The following is a 19753-nucleotide window of genomic DNA, read 5'->3' on the forward strand; positions in this document are numbered from 1 at the left end:
TCTCAAGTGGGAGAGAGACACAAGCTCCCGACTGCGCTGAACTCCAGTTCCAGGCAAGACTCTAGGGACCCAGACTCAAATGGGGTGAAACTGGACTGTCAGGAAAGAGAAAAGCACACTGAGACTCAGAGGACCTGTGGAAGGCAGAGGTACCAAGGCGTGCACGCGCAGAGAGTACTGGCAACTGAGTGCGCAGCTGGCTTTCTCAAGTGGGAGGGAGACAAAAGCTCCTGACTGCGCTGAACTCCCGTTCAGGGCGAGACTCTGGGGACCCAGACTCATTCGGGGAGAAACTGGACTGTCTGGCAGCGGGCGGAACTCGAGGGCGGCTTTCTCTCAGAGGTGCTTGCAGCAATTACCACGGGACACTGAGACACAGGGGCCTCTTAGGGCAGGGCTGACGGGAAACCAATGCTGTCTGTTCTGCTCTGAGACTCCGCCCCCATCCAAGCTGAGCACAGAGGCTTTTGCAGGTCTTGTCTCATAAGGGTGTCTCCAGCACAGAAGTTCTCCCAGCACAGACACAGCTGATCCTCACAGCCAATTGGCCTGGAGGTCAATTCCTCCCAGTGATACCAACAACAATCAAGGCTTACCTACAACAAGACTGTGCACACAGCCCACAAAGGGGTGCACCAAGGTAACTGGGGAGGCTGAGCCACTCAGCCCTTAGGACACCTAGCACACAAAGCTACTCTACCAACTCAGGGAAGCAGCGAAAATGCGGAGACAAAGAAACAGATCACAAATGAAAGAAATGGAGGAAAGCAAACAACTGGATATAGAGTTCAAAAGCACAGTTTTAAGGTTTTTCAAGAATTTCCTAGAAAAGGCCGATAAATTTAGCAAGACCCTCGAGGATATGAAAAAGGACCAACTAGAAATTAAGCATACACTGACTGAAATAAAAAATAATATACGGAGATCCAACAGCAGACTAGAGGATCGCAAGAATCAAGTCAAAGATTTGAAATACAAAGAAGCAAAAAACACCCAACTGGAAAAGAAAAAAGAAAAAAGAATCCAAAAATATGAAGATAGTGTAAGGAGCCTCTGGGACAACTTCAAACGTACCAAAATCCGAATTATGGGGGTGCCAGAAGAAGAGAGAGAGCAAGATACTGAAAACCTATTTGAAGAAATGATGACAGAAAACTTCCCCCACCTGCTGAAAGAAATAGACTTACAAGTCCAGGAAGTGCACAGAACCCCAAACAAAAGGAATCCAAAGAGGACCACACCAAGGCACATCATAATTAAAATGCCAAGAGCAAAAGACAAAGAGAGAATATTAAAAGCAGCAAGAGAAAAACAGTTACCTACAAGGGAGCACCCATACGACTGTCAGCTGATTTCTCATCAGAAACTATGCAGGCCGGATGGGAGTGGCAAGAAATATTCAAAGTGATGAATAGCAAGAACCTACAACCAAGATTACTCTACCCAGCAAAGCTATCATTCAGAATTGAAGGGCAGATAAAGAGCTTCACAGATAAGAAAAAACTAAAGGAGTTCATCACTGCCAAACCAGTATTATATGAAATGCTGAAAGGTATTCTTTAAGAAGAGGAAGAAGAATAAAAATGGTAAAGATAAAAATTATGAAGAACAAATACATATCTATCAACAAGTGAATCTAAAAATCAAGTGAATAAAAAAATCTGATGAACAGAATAAACTGGTGAATATAATAGAATCAGGGGCATAGTAAGGGAGTGGACTGACAATTCTCGGGAGGAAAGGGGTGTGGGGGATACGGGAAGAGACTGGACAAAAATCGTACACCTATGGATGAGGACAGTAGTGGGGGTAAGGGCACAGGGTGGGGTGGGAACCGGGTGGAGGGGAGCTATGGGGGGGAAAAAGAGGAACAATTGTAATAATCTGAACAATAAATATATATTAGATTTAAAAAAAAAACACTTACAATACCTGACTATTTAGTCAGGGGCACTGACCTTTTTCCCTTCCAGGGGTGGGCAAACTTTTTGACTCTAGGGCCACAATGGGTTTTTAAACTGGACCGGAGGGCTGGAACAAAAGCATGGATGGAGTGTTTGTGTGAACTAATATAAATTCAAAGTAAAGGAGCAGAGGGGAGAGCAAGAGAACCCTCCGCTCTTTCGGCTCCGCAGGCCAGATAGAACAGCCGAACGGGCCGGATCCGGCCCGCGGGCTGTAGTTTGCCCACGGCTGCCTTAGACTGTCAAACAAACAAACAAAAAATAACAGCCAACATAACAATAGCTGTCCGGAGTGAATGAATCAAAATTATACCTTTTTTTTTTTTTTGTCTGATCAGCAAAAAATATAGCATTTTTTTGGTGTGTCACAGAATTGTAGTAATTAATTTGTGTCTGTCATGAGATGAAAGAAGGTTAAACGTTGCTATTTTATTTTTTTAATATATTTTTATTGATTTCAGAGAGGGAGGGAGAGAGATAGAAACATCATCAATGAGAGAGAATCACAGAACCAGCCACATCCTGCACACCCCCTAGTGGGGTTGAGCCTGCGACCCAGGCATGTGCGCCCTTGACTGGAATCGAACCTGGGACCCTTTGGTCCGCAGGCCGACCCTCTATCTACTGAGCCAAACTGGCCAGGGCAAACATTGCTATTTTAATCGAATGTCCTTTTTCTGTTCCAGAATCCCATCCAGGATACTGCATTACATTTAGTCATCAAGGCTCTTGGTTGTGACAGATTCTTATACTTTCCTTATTTTTGATGACTTTGACAGTTTTGAGGAGTATTGGTTAATTATATTGTAGTATTCCTCTCTATTGAAATTTGTCTGATGTTTTTCTTATGATGAGAGGTGGGTTATGGGTTTGAGGAAGAAGGTCACAGAGATCAGGTTACATTTTCATCACATTATATCAAGTGCACATGCTACCAACGTGATTTAGGAGTGTTGATTTTAACCTGGCTAGGGCAGTGTTTCTCACTACAAAACTACTCTCCCACACCTCCTCCTTCCACACTGTGCCCTTTGGGCAACTCTAGGTACAGCCCACACTTAAGTAGTGAGGGATTATGATCTCCACTGTCTGAGTTTTCTGTAACAAAAATTATTCTGCTCATGTTCCTTCCAGAATGTAGTGCTAGGAAGAGATAGTTTCTTTCTCCTGGCATGCTTGTGTACCCTTATTTATCAGAGAAGAACTACATGATCCAGCTTGGATGTTCTTTTATTACCTGGCCTGTTAGTAAACGGAGAGCTCCTGGGTAGGTTGATTGCAGAAAGTCCAGGTTCCTGATAAGATTTTCTCTTTCCTCCATCACTTTTTTCTGATTCTTGATTGTAATTGCTTCACTATAAAAGTGCTAATTGTATTGTAACTACCTCAAACTCTTTTAGGACTTAGGCAGAGTAGAAATTATATGTCAACCAGCATATTCCTATACTGGATTCCAGCTTTCACCTGCTCAACCCCCTCAATGCTCACTCTTGGTGTTTCTCCAGGCAAGTGACAGACCAGGTGCTCCCTCAGGGCATTTCTCCAATCCAAATCAGAAGGGCAGCCCCAGGAAACAGCAGCTTGGGTGAGTGGGGCTGGCATTTGCTGGGGACCCGGCGGGTGTGGGGTGGGGAATAGACTTAGGGTTTTTCTTTTTTTCCTTGACTGGGAGTTTAGCCCCAGTCCTCCTACCAGGGCAGTATGCATAATGGTTAGTAATCTGTGCCATAATGTCAGACTTCTTGGGTAAAATGCTATCTCTGCCAGTCACTGTTCTTGACCATGGGTAAATTGCTCAATAATTCAGGGCCTTCGTGTCCCCACTTGTGAATGGAGATAAGAATAGTACTTCATGAACTTTTGCAAAAAAGTAAATGAAATAATATATGTAAAGCACATAGAAGACAGCCCAGAATTTTATAATATATAAATGTTAGTTGTGTTCTGGTTTTCCCTTTTCTATAGCCCTGTCCTCTCGACCCCCGTGCAGTCCTGGGCTCCCTGCTGCAAAGCCCTCTGGCTTCTACCACGGGCATGTGTGGCACTCACTGTCCTGCTCCAGCCGCTCCTTTCCCACAGTTAACAGCATCCTGGGCTGCCTGACTGGTCACGTCGTCCACATGATAGGGGACTCCACGCTTCGGCAGTGGTGGGAGTATCTGCGTGACACCGTGCCCTGTGAGTGGCCCTGTGGGGAGAGGGTAGGACTCCTGGTAAAGCTGTGGTTCACCTACTACCTAAAACCCAAGTGACTTCTGTGGAATGTAAGCTGTTTCCTCAGCCTCTCCAAAGATAAATTAACACAATCCCAAATCTTCCATGTGCACCATTTCTCTGAATAGTCAACACGAATGGAGAACAGAAAATTGTCACAGGATTTGTGAATAACCTCCCATTTAGAAAAGAAAAATAAACACAGCATCATTATTATTTGCTATGTAATAAAAGCCTAATATGCAAATCGACCCAACGGCAGAACAACCAGTTGCTATGATGCGCACTGACCACCAGGGGCAGATGCTCAACGCAGGAGCTGCCCCTAGCCTGCAGGCCCCAGGCCAGCCAAGGCGGGTGCCAGCCGGGGCCCCCTGATTGCCCTGCCGGTTGCCCTACAGATTGGCCCTACCAATGCATGAATTTCATGCATCGGGCCTCTAGTTTTAAATAAAATTATATCCAAGCAGCCAGTACCTAATACAAAGTTACTACAAGTCTCAAAGATATCTGAGGAGTGGGAAGGTAGAAGCGAAAAGCTAGCCTGAATGACAGCTGGACTGGGCCCCACTATTCAGTGGTCATATTCTCTGTGAACTCAATTGTAAAGTTAGCAACAGACTAGTTGCAGCTCCTGCTTACCATGTTTTTGAGGAAAGTCCCACCTAAGCATATTATCTCTGATCTCAGGTAGTTCAGATACATTCTTGTCTTCCTAGAAGTTTAGAAATTTTTAGAAAGTTTAGAAATTTGCTATATTATCATCCTCAGTCACTAGAACTAATTTGAGGTTCTTTTTTTTTTTTTTTTTAAATATATTTTATTGATATTTCACAGAGAGGAAGGGAGAGGGATAGAGAGCTAGAAACATCGATGAGAGAGAAACATCGATCAGCTGCCTCCTGCACGCCTCCCACTGGAGATGTGCCCGCAACCAAGGTACATGCCCTTGACCGGAATCGAACCCGGGACCTTTAGTCCGCAGGCCGACGCTCTATCCACTGAGCCAAACCGGTTTCGGCAGAGGTTCTTTATTTTAAACATTGAGCTGTAATTGACAAATCATAAGTAGAATATATTTAAAGTGTACAATTTAGTAAGTTATAACATATATGTACACCTGGAAAACAACCTCCACAAAAAAGATAATTAACATATTCATTTGGCAGAAAAACTTTTCTGGGGGCCCTTGCTAATCCTTCCTTTTTACCCTTCCTCCTCCCCAGGCAACCACACATCTGCTTTCTGTCTTTTCAGCTTAGTTTGCATTTGCTAGAACTTTATATAAGTAGAGCCATACAATGTATACCCTTTTTTGTGTGTGGCTTCTTTCATACAACATAATTAATTTTGAGATTCATCCACATTTCTGAGTGTGGCAATAGTTTGTTCCTTATTTATTGCTGAGAAGTATTCCATTATGTGGATATACCATTATTTGTTTATCCATTCATCTGTTAATGGATGTTTGGGTTGTTTCCAATTTTTAGCTATTACAAGTAAAAGTGGCTATGAATATTTGAGCACAAGTCTTTTCTATTATTATTATTATTTCAGAGAGGGAGAGGGAGAGAGAGAGAAATACCAAGGTTGAGAGAGAATCATTGATTGGATGGGTCCTGCACGCCCCTTTCAGGGGATTGAGCTCTCAACCCGGGCATGTGCCCTTGATTGGAATCAAACCCCGGACCCTTCAGTCCGCAGGCCGTTGCTTTTTCCACTGAGCCAAACCAGCTAAGGCTGTGCCCAAGTCTTTATATGGGGAGATGCTTTCATTTCTCTTGAGCAAATAATACCTTAATGTGAAATGGCTAGATCAGATGGTAGGTGAATACATAAGAGTAACTTTTTAAGAAGCTGCCAAACTGTTCTCCAAGCTAACTACATCATTTTATATTCCCACTATCACTGGATAGGACTTCTAGTTCCTATATATTCTCACCCACACTTGGGAATGTCAATCTTTTACATTTTAGCTTTACCAATAAGTACTAGTGTTCATAATGGCCCATTTAAGCATTTTGTACAATGGCTGCTTTTAAAATCCTTATCAGATAATTCCAATATCTGAGTAATCTTGACTACTCAGGGGGCCCCCTCTTGGCATGATTGTCTTTTCTCATTCAACTTGTGATTCTTGGGATGATATGTGATTTTCTGTTGTTTCCTGGACAGTTTGGGTATTCTAGTGTGAGACTGTGGGTCTTAGTTTACTTTTGTTCTTTTTAACAAGCATTCACACTATTTGGGTGTAGCAGGCAGGCCCAGGTGGAGTGTATGTTCAGCTCTCTTTGGGGCTCTGTTGCTACCACCCCAGTGAAAATGGAGAACCAACTCCATGGCCTTGTTGCCACTGGGTGAATGCATCATTTCAGCTCCACACCAGGGACAGGTGGGTACAGTGCCGAGGAGCATTTCTTCACTCCACCTTTTCTGCCATGTTGCTGCCAGGTGCAATGGAAACTCAGATCCCTCTTGGAGTCAATATTATTTTAATCAATGTATACGTTACTTTGAATTCTTTATATCAAAGACCCAATTAGATATTTTATAAATGTAAATATTCTTTAAAAACCCTCAGTAGACGGAATAAACAGCGGAACAGATACCACATTAGAACAAAATAGTAAGCTAAAAAATTATTCTAGACTTCATGTCTTCTCCCTCATCACTATAGTATTCTTTAGCATTTTCTTTCACCTGTTATTGTTAATAATTCTTTATATTCACTTGCCCTGTTCAAACGAATGTATGATTTTTTTCTCCTGGTTGGACCCTAACTGATACACCAGGAATTCCTAATAATCCATTTTTATATTCCTCTTATTGTGCCATAATAAAAAAAGCCCTAGAATTTCAGTGGCTTGACACAATACAAGTTTATTTTGAACTCACCTAAAGTCCATTGTTTGAGGGCAGGCTTCCACACTGCTATCCTCAAAGCTGGGACTCTGGAACCCAGGTTCTTTTCATCCTATGTCTCCATTGTCCCTAGGGCCTCCCAGAAGGCACTGCTGGATCTTCTACACCCAAGCCAGTGGTGAGGAGAGAGAGAAAAGAGAGAAAGAGGGGAAGGGAGAGGGAAAGTGAGAATGGAGGATTGTATAGGGTGTTTTATGTCCAGGCATGGAAGTGGTATTTACTGCTCTAGCTAGCCTCCCCTTCCCATCTTTCCAATGTATTTATTTTAGCCATATCAGTGAGCTGTGCTTATGTTTTTATAATTATGTAAATGTTTTTCTCTTCATAGTCAAAATAATATTATGATTTTGTTTCTTGTGTGGTACTTTGTTTTTCTGTCTCTTTCTTTCCTTTCCTGCCTTCCTTGTTTTTCATCAATAAATATTTATTGAGCACCTATGATATCCAGGCACTGTTCTAGGTTCTAGGAACATAACAGTAAACAAGAACAAAAATATCAAGATTCCTGTTTTGTTGTGCATAAACTGGTGGAAAGACTCAGACACTGTGACACAATAAATATACATATATTTCCAGATATTAAAAGGCTCTGTGAGAAAAAGTAATGTGAAGGTTAAAGATGGTGAAGAGAAGGAAGCAAGATTAAATGATCAGGGAAGATGCTTTTGAGACAGTTTCATTTGAACTGAGTCCAGAATGATAAGAAGGAGCCAGATATGTGTGATCTTGATGATACAACCCTCTGCCTCTTTTGCAACTATACCTGTGTCCCTGAACACAGCTGGAGAAAAACTGTCCCATCATGCTGTTCTCATTGATAAATGCATGACCACAAATGTCTAACAGTGGTCGGCAAACTCATTAGTCAACAGAGCCAAATATCAACAGTACAACGATTGAAATTTCTTTTGAGAGGCAAATTTTTTAAACTTAAACTTCTTCTAACGCCACTTCTTCAAAATAGACTCGCCCAGGCCGTGGTATTTTTTTTTTAATATATTTTATTGATATTTTACAGAGAGGAAAGGAGAGGGATAGAGAGTTAGAAACATCGATCAGCTGCCTCCTGCACACCTCCTACTGGGGATGTGCCCGCAACCAAGGTACGTGCCCGCAACCAAGGTACGTGCCCGCAACCAAGGTACGTGCCCTTGACCAGAATCGAACCTGGGACCTTTCAGTCCGCAGGCTGACGCTCTATCCACTGAGCCAAACCGGTTTTGGCCAGGCCGTGGTATTTTGTGGAAGATCCACACTCAAGGGGCCAAAGAGCCGCATGTGGCTTGCGAGCCGCGGTTTGCCGACCACTGGTCTAGGAGGTACTAATGCTGCACAATAATCAAAATGTGGTTCTCAAAATGTGGTCCCAGACTGGCTGCATTGGCAGCACCTGGGAGATTGTGAGAAATGCAGTCTCTGGCCCCATCCCAGACCTCCTGAATCAGAAATTCTGGGGAGGAGCTCAGTCTGTTTCAACAAGCCTCCAGGTGATTCTGCTGGGCTCCGACGTCTGAGAGCCTCTGCCCTAGGACCACTGAACCTCTCTCCACAGTGACGATTTCAGTTTCTTCATCCTCACACCCAGCTGCTGACCTTGTATATTTTCTTGAACAAAACAAAGCAATCAGAAGTGAAAATCCAGACTCCCACCACATGTCCTCTCCTTCCAGCATCTGTACTAGTATCCTCTGTTTTCCTACATGTTTTTGAAAATGAATTCTCCATGCTCCTATCCTTCTACTTCAGTCCTAGATCTATTCAAGGACATCTTGCCTATTCAAGGACATCTTTCTACCAATTTCCCTCCTTCCTCCTACATCATCTTCTCCACCAGCATTATTTCCATCACATTCCCATCAGCATATACATGCTACTTTTTACTTTAATATTCTTTTATATAGAGAGAGAGTTAGAAACATCGATGGGAGAGAAACGTCGATCAGCTGCCTCCTGCACACCTCCTACTGGGGATGTGCCCGCAACCAAGGTACATGCCCTTGACTGGAATCGAACCTGGGATCCTTCAGTCTGCAGGCCAACGCTCTATCCACTGAGCCAAACAGGTTAGGGCTACTTTAATATTCTTAAGTGTTTGAGTCAATTACAGACATCATGACATTCTACCGCCAAATATTTCAGTATCTTTTAAAAACAGAATATTTTTAAACATTACCCAAATAAGATGATCACAATTAAAAAATGAATGACACTTTCTGAAATCTAATATCCAGTTCATAATCAAATTTCCTCCGTTGTCCTTCAAATTCTATACAATTATTTTTTCAAAGCCAATATCCATTCCAGGATGTGGTTGTTTTGTTCCTTAATTTCTTTACATCTAGGCCAGTCCTTCTTTTCTTCACCTTCCTTTATGGAAAAGTCAGGGCCAGCCGTCCTGTCAAATGTTCCACCTTCTGAATATTTCTGATTGCTTCATTATGGTGACATTTAGTTTGTCCTCTATTTCTTGCATTTCCTATAAACTAGAATTGAAATTTCAAGGCTGGATAGATTGTACGTAAGCAGGTACATAAATGATGTAAATTCTGTTTGCAGCATATCAGGGATGCATAGTATCTGATTGCTTATCATTAATGATGATAAGAATGACTACTGGATAAGGGGATTAAGGCTGATCCCTCCACAGTGCAGTATATTTTTCCCTTGGGACCAGAAAGGAATCTAGTGGTGTTATTTTGGCATTGTATGAATTCCAGATGTTCCCATTAATCATTCTCATTATGATTTTAACACAACAAACAATTATTGCCTTTACCAATCATTGTATAAGTATTACCAAAGAGTGGTTTTCTAACTCTTATTGTTCTTTCTATTCATATTGGCTGGTCTTTTATTTTTTTAAAAATGGTTTCTCTCATTAACTTGAGCTAATAGGTTAGTTTGAAAGAGAGCTTCTCCCGAAAAGGCAAGAAAACATTAAACTATCTTTAATTACCAATTTACAAAGAAGAAAGCTGGTTTAAAATGGTGACAAATGACTATTTTTCAAGTATCATTATAGATACATGGATTTTTATAGATTTGGTTTGTAATTGGCTAATTTTACTATAAAATCATTCTTTTCTCTAAATACTTTCTTTCATCATTTTCTCTAATATTCAAATTTTCACAATCTCTACCAAGGTGGCTCCTATGTCCTTTTTGGTATACCTCCAACATTAGAAAGTTTCCTTGATTTCTGGCATGAGGTATTCCAAGTTCGCTATGTACTATTCTGCCCAGACTTGGAATTTATTGATCCTTTAAGGATTCATGGTAAATGAAAAATTAATATCTTGGCACTGTAAATATTCATTATTATTGGAGTAACATTGTTTCTAGGCCATTTAACATTCAGAAGAAGATGTAGATATATGGTTGACAGATGATCAATAGCTACACTAAAAATCATGAATTCATATTGATATTTCAAATTTATTATTATTTTTAAATATATTTTTAATGATTTTAGAAAGGAAAGAAGAGGGAGAGAGAGATAGAAACATCAATGATGAGAGAAATAATTGATTGGCTGCCCCCTACATGTTCCCTACTAGGAATTGAGCCTGCAACCTGGGCATGTGCCCTGACTAGAATCAAACCGTGACCTCCTGGTTCATAGGTCGACACTCAACCACTGACCCACACTGGCCAGGCTATGCCTTTGGTTTTTATAGTTTTGTTAACTTATTAGGCACTTTAAACAATATATATGAATTTTGCCTGATTTTCAACTTCATATAAATGAAAATGTATGCTGTAAATCCTGTTATGACTGGCTTCATTTGCTTAATATTATGTATTTAAGATTCATCCATATACTTCCATGTAATTATAGTTCACTCATTTTCACTGTTATATGGTATTTCATTGTATGATTACATCATGTACACTACTACACTTTTACATTCTATTGTTGATGGGACTATCATGAAAAATGCTGCTCTAAATATTTTTCGTGCAAGTAACTACCGTCTACATGAGCATGTGTTTCTGTGGGATGTCACCTGGCAGTGGTTTTGCTAATCAGAGAGTAGGTGTGTTTTGAGACTTTTTGGATTCTGCCAATTTTTAAAAAGTGGTTTTACTGGTTTACTCTTTCACAGGCGGTTCTTGTTGTTCCACATTCTTGCCAGCATTTGATACGATCAATTTTTAGCATTTGGAAAAAATTATGGATGTGTAGCAGTGGCTCATGTGGTTTTCATTTGAGTTTCTCTGATTAGGGATGAGAGAACACCTTTTTTATTTTTTAAAGTTTTGGGTATTTGGATACATGATTGACTTGGCACCACTGATGGAGAAGTTCATCCTTTCCCCATAGCTGTGCAGTGCATCTTCATCATAAATTGGGTGTCCATATGTCCCTGTGGGGGCTCTCAATTCTATTTAAGGAATCCATTTGTCTGTACCAGTACCAATACCACCCAGTCTTCATTACTATAGTGTGGTAATAATTTTGGACTTCTGGTGGACAAAACTACATTTTTGTTGTTGTTTTTTAAAGAGTCTTGATTTTTTTTTTCTTTTGTGCTTCCATATAGATCTTTTATTCAACTTGTGGAATTAAAATTCTGTTGGGGCTTTCATTGTGATTATATTGAATCTATAGTTCAATTTGGTTTCTGCTGAGATATTTAAAAATGATATATCCTTTCTACTAATACTATTTTAGTTATTAATTCTAATATAATTGCATGTGACCAGAGAACATGTTTTTAAAATTTTAAATATTTTGAGATTTGATGACACTCACTTTGTGGCTCAGTATACAATCAGTTTTGTAAATATTACACATATGTAATCTGCAATTGATAGCTTTATTGTCTAAACAGGACTGGTTTTAAAATCATGTCATTCAAATCTTTACATCATTATTAATCTTTTGTCTACTTATTTTACCAATTACTGAGAGATATTCTTCCAGAATGATTGTGAATTTGTTTTCCCATGTAGTTTATTTTGAAATTTGCTTTTATTTAATGCCATATTATTAGATGCATAACTATTTAGAATCATTACAAATTCCTGGCAACTTGAACTTTTTATCATTATGAAGAAACCTTTCTTATTTCTAAAATGATGTTTCCTTAAGGTCTATATCAACTTTCTTTGGTTACTATTTGCATTGTTTATCATTTTACTAGATTTGGTTTGAATCAGGATTCAAACAAGGTGCACACACTGTATTTGGTTAAGTTGCTTACATTTCTCTTAATGGTTATAGAGCTATCCAAAATATCTATTACATATTAGGTGAGTTGTAATAGTTTGTAATTTTCAATAAATTGGTTAGTTTCATCTAAGATGTCAAGTTTATGTGTGTAAAGTTGTTTGTTGTATTTCCTTATTATACTTTTGATATTTGTAGTGTTAGCCTCTATTTCAATCCTGGCATTGGTAATTTTTTCTTCTCTTACCTTTTTTTTTTAAATTTCTTTATTGATTTCAGAGAGGAAGGGAGAGGGAGAGAGAGATAGAAACATCAATGATAAGAATCATTGATTGGCTGCCTCCTGCACGCCCCCTACTGGTGATCAAGCCCACAACCTGGGCATGTGGAATCGAACCTGGGACCCTTCAGTCCACAGGCTAATGTTCTATCCACTGAGCCAAACCGGCTAGGGCTCTTCTCTTACTTTTCATTTAATTTTTTATATCTTCAATCAAGTGTGATTAGATAAGGATTTTTTTTTTTTTTTTTTTTTACCAAATTCTACTTTGGTTTGTTGGGATCTTTGAAACAATAGGTTGATGCCCTTCATTTCATCTTTAAATATTTCTGGGAAATTCTTAGCCATTCCTAAATATTACCTCTTCCTATTTTTCCCCCTTCTCTCTGGGATTCCAATTAAATTATGTTTTATTTTTGTCATTCTGTTCTCAATATCACCTCTCCTGTGCTTTTCATATTTCCCCTCTTCACTTATTCTGGGTTCTTCTTTACAATCTGTGTATCAATTCACTACTTTTCTCTTCAGTTGTGTCAAATCTGCTATTAAATCCAATCATTAATTCTAAATTTTAGTTACTGTATTTTTTACTTCCATAATTTTTAGATGACTTTTTAAAATCTCCAATATCTCTTTTTTAGTTTCTGGTTTATTGCTGAGATTTTAAAATTAGACTTATTTCCTTGAACATAGTAAGGATAATTGCTTTTCACAATCTGTAACTGATAATTACAGTATCTGGAGGCCCCATAGGCTCCCCCCGCCCCCCGTTTTCTCTTTTCCCTGGTGTGTTTTGTTTTGCCTCATCATATGTTTTGTGATATTTGATGGTTTTTCTGGAGGTTTTATTTGACAAATAGTTTTATTTATTACGTAAGACCTAAGGCAATGTTATCTTATTCTGAAAAAGAGTTTTCTGGCAGATATCTAAGAGTGCTTACAGTTCAGGAATAAGGTTTGAAGTTTTGTGGGCCATCTAAATAATCCTTGGAATATAATACACATTGACATCCAGAGTAAAGTTCTTCAGTTTCTAGCCTGGTACATGGAATGTTACACTAGGTTCTCTCCCTTGGTGAATATTAAGTTCCAACCCCCATTGCTCCAGCCTGTGAAGCCACCAAAAATGCATATCTGCCTTTCAGTGAACTTCTATGGATCGGTAAATGATCCAAGTCAGTTTTTTAAAATATTTTTTTATTGATTTCAGAGAGGAAGGGAGAGGGAAAGAGAGATAGAAACATCAATGATGAGAGTAAATCACTGATCGGCTGCCTCCTGCACCCACCCAGCTCGATGTGTCCTTGACCAGAATTGAACCTGGGACCCTTCAGTCCACAGGCGATGCTCTATCCACTGAGCCAAACCAGCTAGGGCTCCAAGTCAGTTTTTAGAGCCTCAGCCAAAAGCAGAAAGTATTTCACTAAAGTTTTCCTCCTTGAGTGCCAAAGGACTTTGACTCTTGTTCACACCAACTCTTTCTTTCTAAACAGGAGAAAATAAAAGTTTAATAATTGTGCAAGGGGAATTCACATAGACATGATAAATTCATGACATGACAATTTCCAAAGACAGCACACCACCAACTCTTGAGAATGGCAAAAGCAGAGCTTCATCTCTCTGCTATCGTTACTCACAAATAACCGCAGTCCAGAATCAGTTCTAATCTATCTCTTTAATCTCCTATGCTTTTCTTCTTCTCTACTGATAATTTTAAAAACTTTTTTCATTATTTTTTCAGTTGTTTTCATCAGGGTATGATGGGTATCACAATGCATCATTAGCAAAAGGTAACACATAGCATAACATATTCTGCATCTTTCCCCCCACTTAGTATTTTTGGGATATATCTCTTTATCAGTACATTCTGTTTTATTGCTGTATAAGACTCATTGTATGAAAGTTCCTTATTTCTAGACACCTGGTCCTTTTCAAATTTTTGCTATTATAAACAATGCCACTATGAATAAACTCATCATATGGTGTTTGTTATTTGTTCAAGTAGTTCTATAGGATAGACTCCAAGTAGTTGTATGTGTCAAATAGTAAATACAAAGTAAATTATTTGATATTGCCAAAAGTCCCCATTTTATATGCCCAACAAGAATGAACAAATTAACCTATTGCCTCATTGCTTCAATAGCCTGTGTTGTTTGGTTTGGATTTTTGTCTTAACTGAATAGATGAGAAATATAACCCATTCAAGTAGAAGCATTGTATTATATTGGCTTTACTATCACTACTTGTAATTGGTTTCCTCTTATGATAATTGGTTTCCTCTTATTTTTCTGGTCTTTCCTTCTCAATCTTCTCCTCCTCTACCCCTTATCTAAATAATAAAATTTTTTGAAGTTATTCTTGGACCCTCTTCTTTTCTCCCTTGTCATAATCTTCTTAAATTATTTTGCCCATTCCTATGGCTCCAATGCCATATGTAATTATAATGAATTCCAAATTTACCTTTCTGGTCCATACCTCTCTTCTGAACTCCAAATACCAATTTGATATCTCCATGTCGATGCTCTCAAGCATACAAAAATTCAATATAGCACTAACTTTTGGATCACTGTCCTCCTTCCCCAATCACTAAAATATAATTCAGACTTCCTAAAGCATAGTACGTATCATTATCTCCCAATTGCTAAAACCAGAAATTAGTATCCAATTAATTTTATAATCCTGTCTACATAAAAAAATATATTTCAATTATTCAGGATGAATAACTTCTGGAGAACTAATGTACAACACCCTCTTGCCTCTATCTTTATTTCTCTCCATCATGGCCTGTTACAAAGTCCTTTCAACTGAGCTTCCCATTTCACTTCTTAGTACCCCTGCCACCATCCCAGGTTTTCACAAAGGAGCAAGCATGAGCTTTTTAAAATGTAAATTGCATCCTGTTACTCACCTGCAATGAACTCTAATTTTCCCTGGTACAAAAATAAAAATCATTGACATGATGGTAAGGGACTATATGACCAGACTGCACCTATATCTCTAACCTCACCTTGTGCCATACATTCTGCTCCAGGAGCACCATTCTCCTTTAAGTTCCTCAAAATCTCCATCCTCCCTTCTACACAGGAAATCTCTCTCTCTCTCTCTCTCTCTCTCTCTCTCTCTCTCTCTCTCTTTCTGTATGTGTGTGTGTGTGTGTGTGTGTGTGTGTGTGTGTGTCTCCCTCTGTCTCCCAAGAGACAGTAAGCTCCATGAGGGCAAGGACATTGGTCTCTTTTTCATATTGTATACAAAAGTACCCAGAACAGTGCTAATTTGTACTTATAAAGATTCATGTAGCCAAGAGTTATTAAGAGCCTGAGCTAAAAGTTGGATGCAAGAGTTAGACATAGGAAACCTTAAAAATGAATAATGAATAGGATTTGATGAGTTATTTGACTTCAGATTAAGACACAGAGAGGTATCAGATATGACTAAAGGCCTCCCCATGGAAAGCTAAGAAAAAACCAATAAAACATTAGAAAGTCACCAACCGGTGTGGGGCAGTAAGGGAAGGTTCAAGATGTGGAGAGAGAGATTTGTGCAGAAATGGTAGATTCATTTGCCAAGGCAATGTACAAAGTTCAGGGCCATGACGGATGATTAGGGAGAAAATATTGATTGGGAAATTGGAAGTATGGAATCGAAGCTCAGCAAGCCATTAGCTCTTAGTCAAAAACTGAAGAGGTAGAAATGAATGAATTCCCTAAGGTATAGATAGTAAAGAAAAGTGGATGATAATGACAGAATTTTAGGGAATGCCTCATTTACACAGTGCAAGGAAAATATGAAGCAAATAGTTGAGCAAAGAATGACCAGAAGGGTGGGGGAAATGGGGTAATGTAGTGTTAGAGAAGGTGAGCAAAGGTTTTTGGAAGAGGACACCCAGTAGAGGGAAGTCAAATACCATAGAGAAATAAAAGCACACTGCATAGGTGTTTGGATGGACAGTAATGAGACCATTGGCAACCTGAAACTTTGGGGCAAGGGTGCATTAGGTTTTAGAGACAGAATGCTTATGTCCTGGGAAATGGGGACTAATATTTTCATTTGTACAAGAGGATGGTACACAATCCTATATTAACCCTTAAACGTCCTCTCTTGTCTCCCTACAGCCCTGAAGCCGGTGGATCTACACGCCACGTATCAGACAGGGCCCCTGATGGCCGTAGAGACCACTCGGAACATAGTGCTGCACTGGCGGGCCCACGGCTGGCCCCTGCGCTCCCTCCGCACACCAGTGGCCTCCCTGCACTTTGTGGTCCAGGAGCTCGGAGGCCTGGCTGGGGGCCCCCACACTGTGGTGGTGCTGGGGCTGGGCGCACACTTCACCACCTTCCCTCCATCCATCTTTGCGCAACGACTGGCAGGGATCCGGGCAGCTGTGGCTGCGCTGCTGGCCCGGGAGCCCCACACTCTTGTGGTCATCAAACTGGCCAACACTGGCTACAAGTCCGTGTATGGCAGTGACTGGTTCACTCTCCAGGTGAACCGGCTCCTCCGAGCCGCCTTTGCTGACCTCCATGTGGCCTTTGTGGATGCCTGGGAAATGACCTCCAGCCTGGCCCTGCCTGACAGCATCCACCCAGTGAGGCTCATTGTCCAAAACGAGGTGGACTTTCTCCTCTCCTTCATCTGTCCCACCTGAGCACTTCTGTGGATTCTGGGGCTTTGTGAATGAAAGCCATAGGAATTGTGAAGTGGATCAGAGCGACAATTGGAGTCCAAACTAACAATGATCCAGAGAAGAGTGGCTACCCCAATGTTTATTTACTGTTAGCCCTAGAAGACAATCCTTGTGTACATTAATGAAAGATTTTACATAAATGAAATATTTTACATACCTTCTTTTAAGTTCACTTTGGGGGAAAATTTTACTGGTGTAATTGCAGATTACGTAATTGTAAGTAATAACACAGAAATATCTCATGCACTTACTCAGTTTCTCCCAATGATAACATCTTACAAAACTATACACTGAATGACCAGATTATTATGATCTCTGAACACATAATAATCTGGCCACTCAGTGTGTGTGTGTGTATATATATATATATATATTAATTAGAGGCCCGGTGCATGAATTCGTGCATGGGTGGGGTTGGGGTCTGGCCAGCCTGGCCAGGGGGTGGGGACATGGGCGGTTGGCCGGCTTGCCTGCTGGTCGAACTCCTGGTTGAGGGGACAATTTGCATATTAGCCTTTTATTATATAGGATATACACTGAGTGGCCAGATTATTATGCATTCAGAAATCATAATAATCTGGCCACTCAGTGTATAGTGCTGCACGGTATCCTGCCCAGGATATTAACATTGATACAACCCACCGATCTTACAGACGTGTCCCTAGTTTTACGGTACTATTTGTATGTTTTTAGTTTTATGAAAGTTTGTCATTTGTGTGGGTTTGTGTCTAATTCCTTAGCATCTGTTTTATAGCCTTGCAAAGGAGGTAAGACAAGGTCAAGGGTTTATACAAAGTGGCAAATCTAATAAGAGAGACCTGGATAAACTAGAGTCTCAATGGACTCTACCCTCAGGCTATAGAGAATACAAAAATAGGACCTTGCACCCTTTCACTTCTCAATCCACTTTTCCTTTAATCAACAAAGGTAAACTATTTTCACCAAAGTAAATAAGAGCCTCTTTGAGGTAAACCCCATGAACAATTTTCAATCCTTACCTTTTGATTTTTTTTTTTTTCTGCATCATGGGCCACTCCTTCCTTGCTGAAACCATCTCTTCTCTTGGCTTCATAATATCAGATCCTTCAATTCAGATGTGAGTAACTTGAAAAATGAAGTCCACCTGAATCCATTTTGCTGGTGAGAGTGATCACAGAGGCACCTAGTTTTATTTTTTCTCTTTAAAAAAATATTTTTTAAATTAATTTCAGAGAGGAAGGGAGAGGGGAAGAGAGATGGAAACATCAATGATAAGAGAGAATCATTGAAAGGCTGCCTACTGCACGCCCCACACTGGGGATCAATCCTGAAACCTGGGCATATGCCTTTGACTGGAATCAACCCAGGACACTTCAGTCCGCAGGCCGACGCTCTATCCACTGAGCCAAACCGGCTAGGACGGTACCTATTTTTCATTGGTGGTTGCAAGAGCAGGCTCCTGGCATAGAAATGGCATCCTTGGTACAGTGTAAACCATAGAGGGATTTCTCCTGCTGCTCAGCTGGACATCAGTGGTGCTGATGGCATAAAGTACAGTTCCTGGAAGCTTAGCATTCGGGCCCGCTTCTCCAGTCTCCCAGCAGTATGTGGGCTACTCAGGATCCTTTTATTAATGCCCCTTACCCTTTAATCAGCCAGAATTGGCTTCCATTTCTTGAAAGAACTTGGATTAATCAGAGTATGTGATTATGTGCCTGGTAATCACAGGTTCATACGTTAGATGCTATAATAGAAGTGAGCTATGAGAATGTACAAGACAGACATGTAACTCAGCCTTTGTGATCTAGAGAAGAATTCCACAAAGATACCTGAGTTGAGTTTGAGAAGAAGATTGTGGATTATCTAGGCACAGAGTCTCAGAAGGGCACTCCAGGCTAAGAAACAGTTATGCTCAAAATTACACAATATTTTCAAGTTGGGAATGGCTGAGGCAAGAGGTCAGATAGCAGAGTTGAACAAGAAGCTCCCTGAGGACTTTATATACCATGCTCAAAATTGTTTCCTGGACTAGTAGCAGGGCTAGAGCCCAGGCCTTTGAATGTATACTCTGAGGATAAGGTAGATGCCTGAAACCACCTGGATATGGTTTTAGGTGAGTACTTATTTTGTGTTTGGCACCCAGCCTTGCCTGAACACTCAGGGAAGAGTTAACTGAAAGTGACCATAGCCTGTCATGGAACCTGCTGACCTGAAAAGAGCCAGCATGCTGGATCCTTACCTTGCAATCTCCTGAGCCTGACTCCCTTCCCGTAGCCCTTGCAACTCTGATCCTACTCAGCCAAACTCCCATTCCCCTCAGGGACCTTGTTATCTCAAGTTCTCCCCAAAACAACTCAACTCCCTTCCCTGTGTCTTCTATGGTGTAGTTAACAGGGAGTTGACAAAGTTTTATCTTACTATACTGGGAAAGAAAACATTTTGTATCCTTTAGCTTTGACCTTGCTGCTAGAAAACTTAAGTCTAAATTTACTGCTCACATGGTAAGTGGGAAGAGGAAGTTATTATTCTTTGTCTGG

General features: G+C 40.3%; 1 protein-coding gene across 3 annotated transcripts in view; it reads left to right on the forward strand.

Moving 5' to 3' along the window:
- The window catches only part of LOC308253456 (NXPE family member 3-like), a 62176-nt gene extending 44700 nt beyond the window's left edge, over window positions 1-17476 (forward strand). For 2 of the 3 annotated variants that reach the window (XM_080678981.1, XM_080678982.1), the window contains exons 4-6: window positions 3470-3549; window positions 3930-4142; window positions 16666-17476. In XM_080678981.1, the coding sequence (XP_080535107.1) occupies window positions 3470-3549; window positions 3930-4142; window positions 16666-17198 (826 nt within the window). In that variant the 3' untranslated portion in view covers window positions 17199-17476. The remainder of the gene's footprint in view (window positions 1-3469; window positions 3550-3929; window positions 4143-16665) is intronic. The other variant, XM_080678983.1, reaches the window with a different exon arrangement.
- Window positions 17477-19753: the final 2277 nt, after the last annotated feature.

This window comes from Plecotus auritus (assembly GCF_963455305.1).
Source record: "Plecotus auritus genome assembly, chromosome: 7".
NCBI classification, from domain to species: domain Eukaryota; kingdom Metazoa; phylum Chordata; class Mammalia; order Chiroptera; family Vespertilionidae; genus Plecotus; species Plecotus auritus.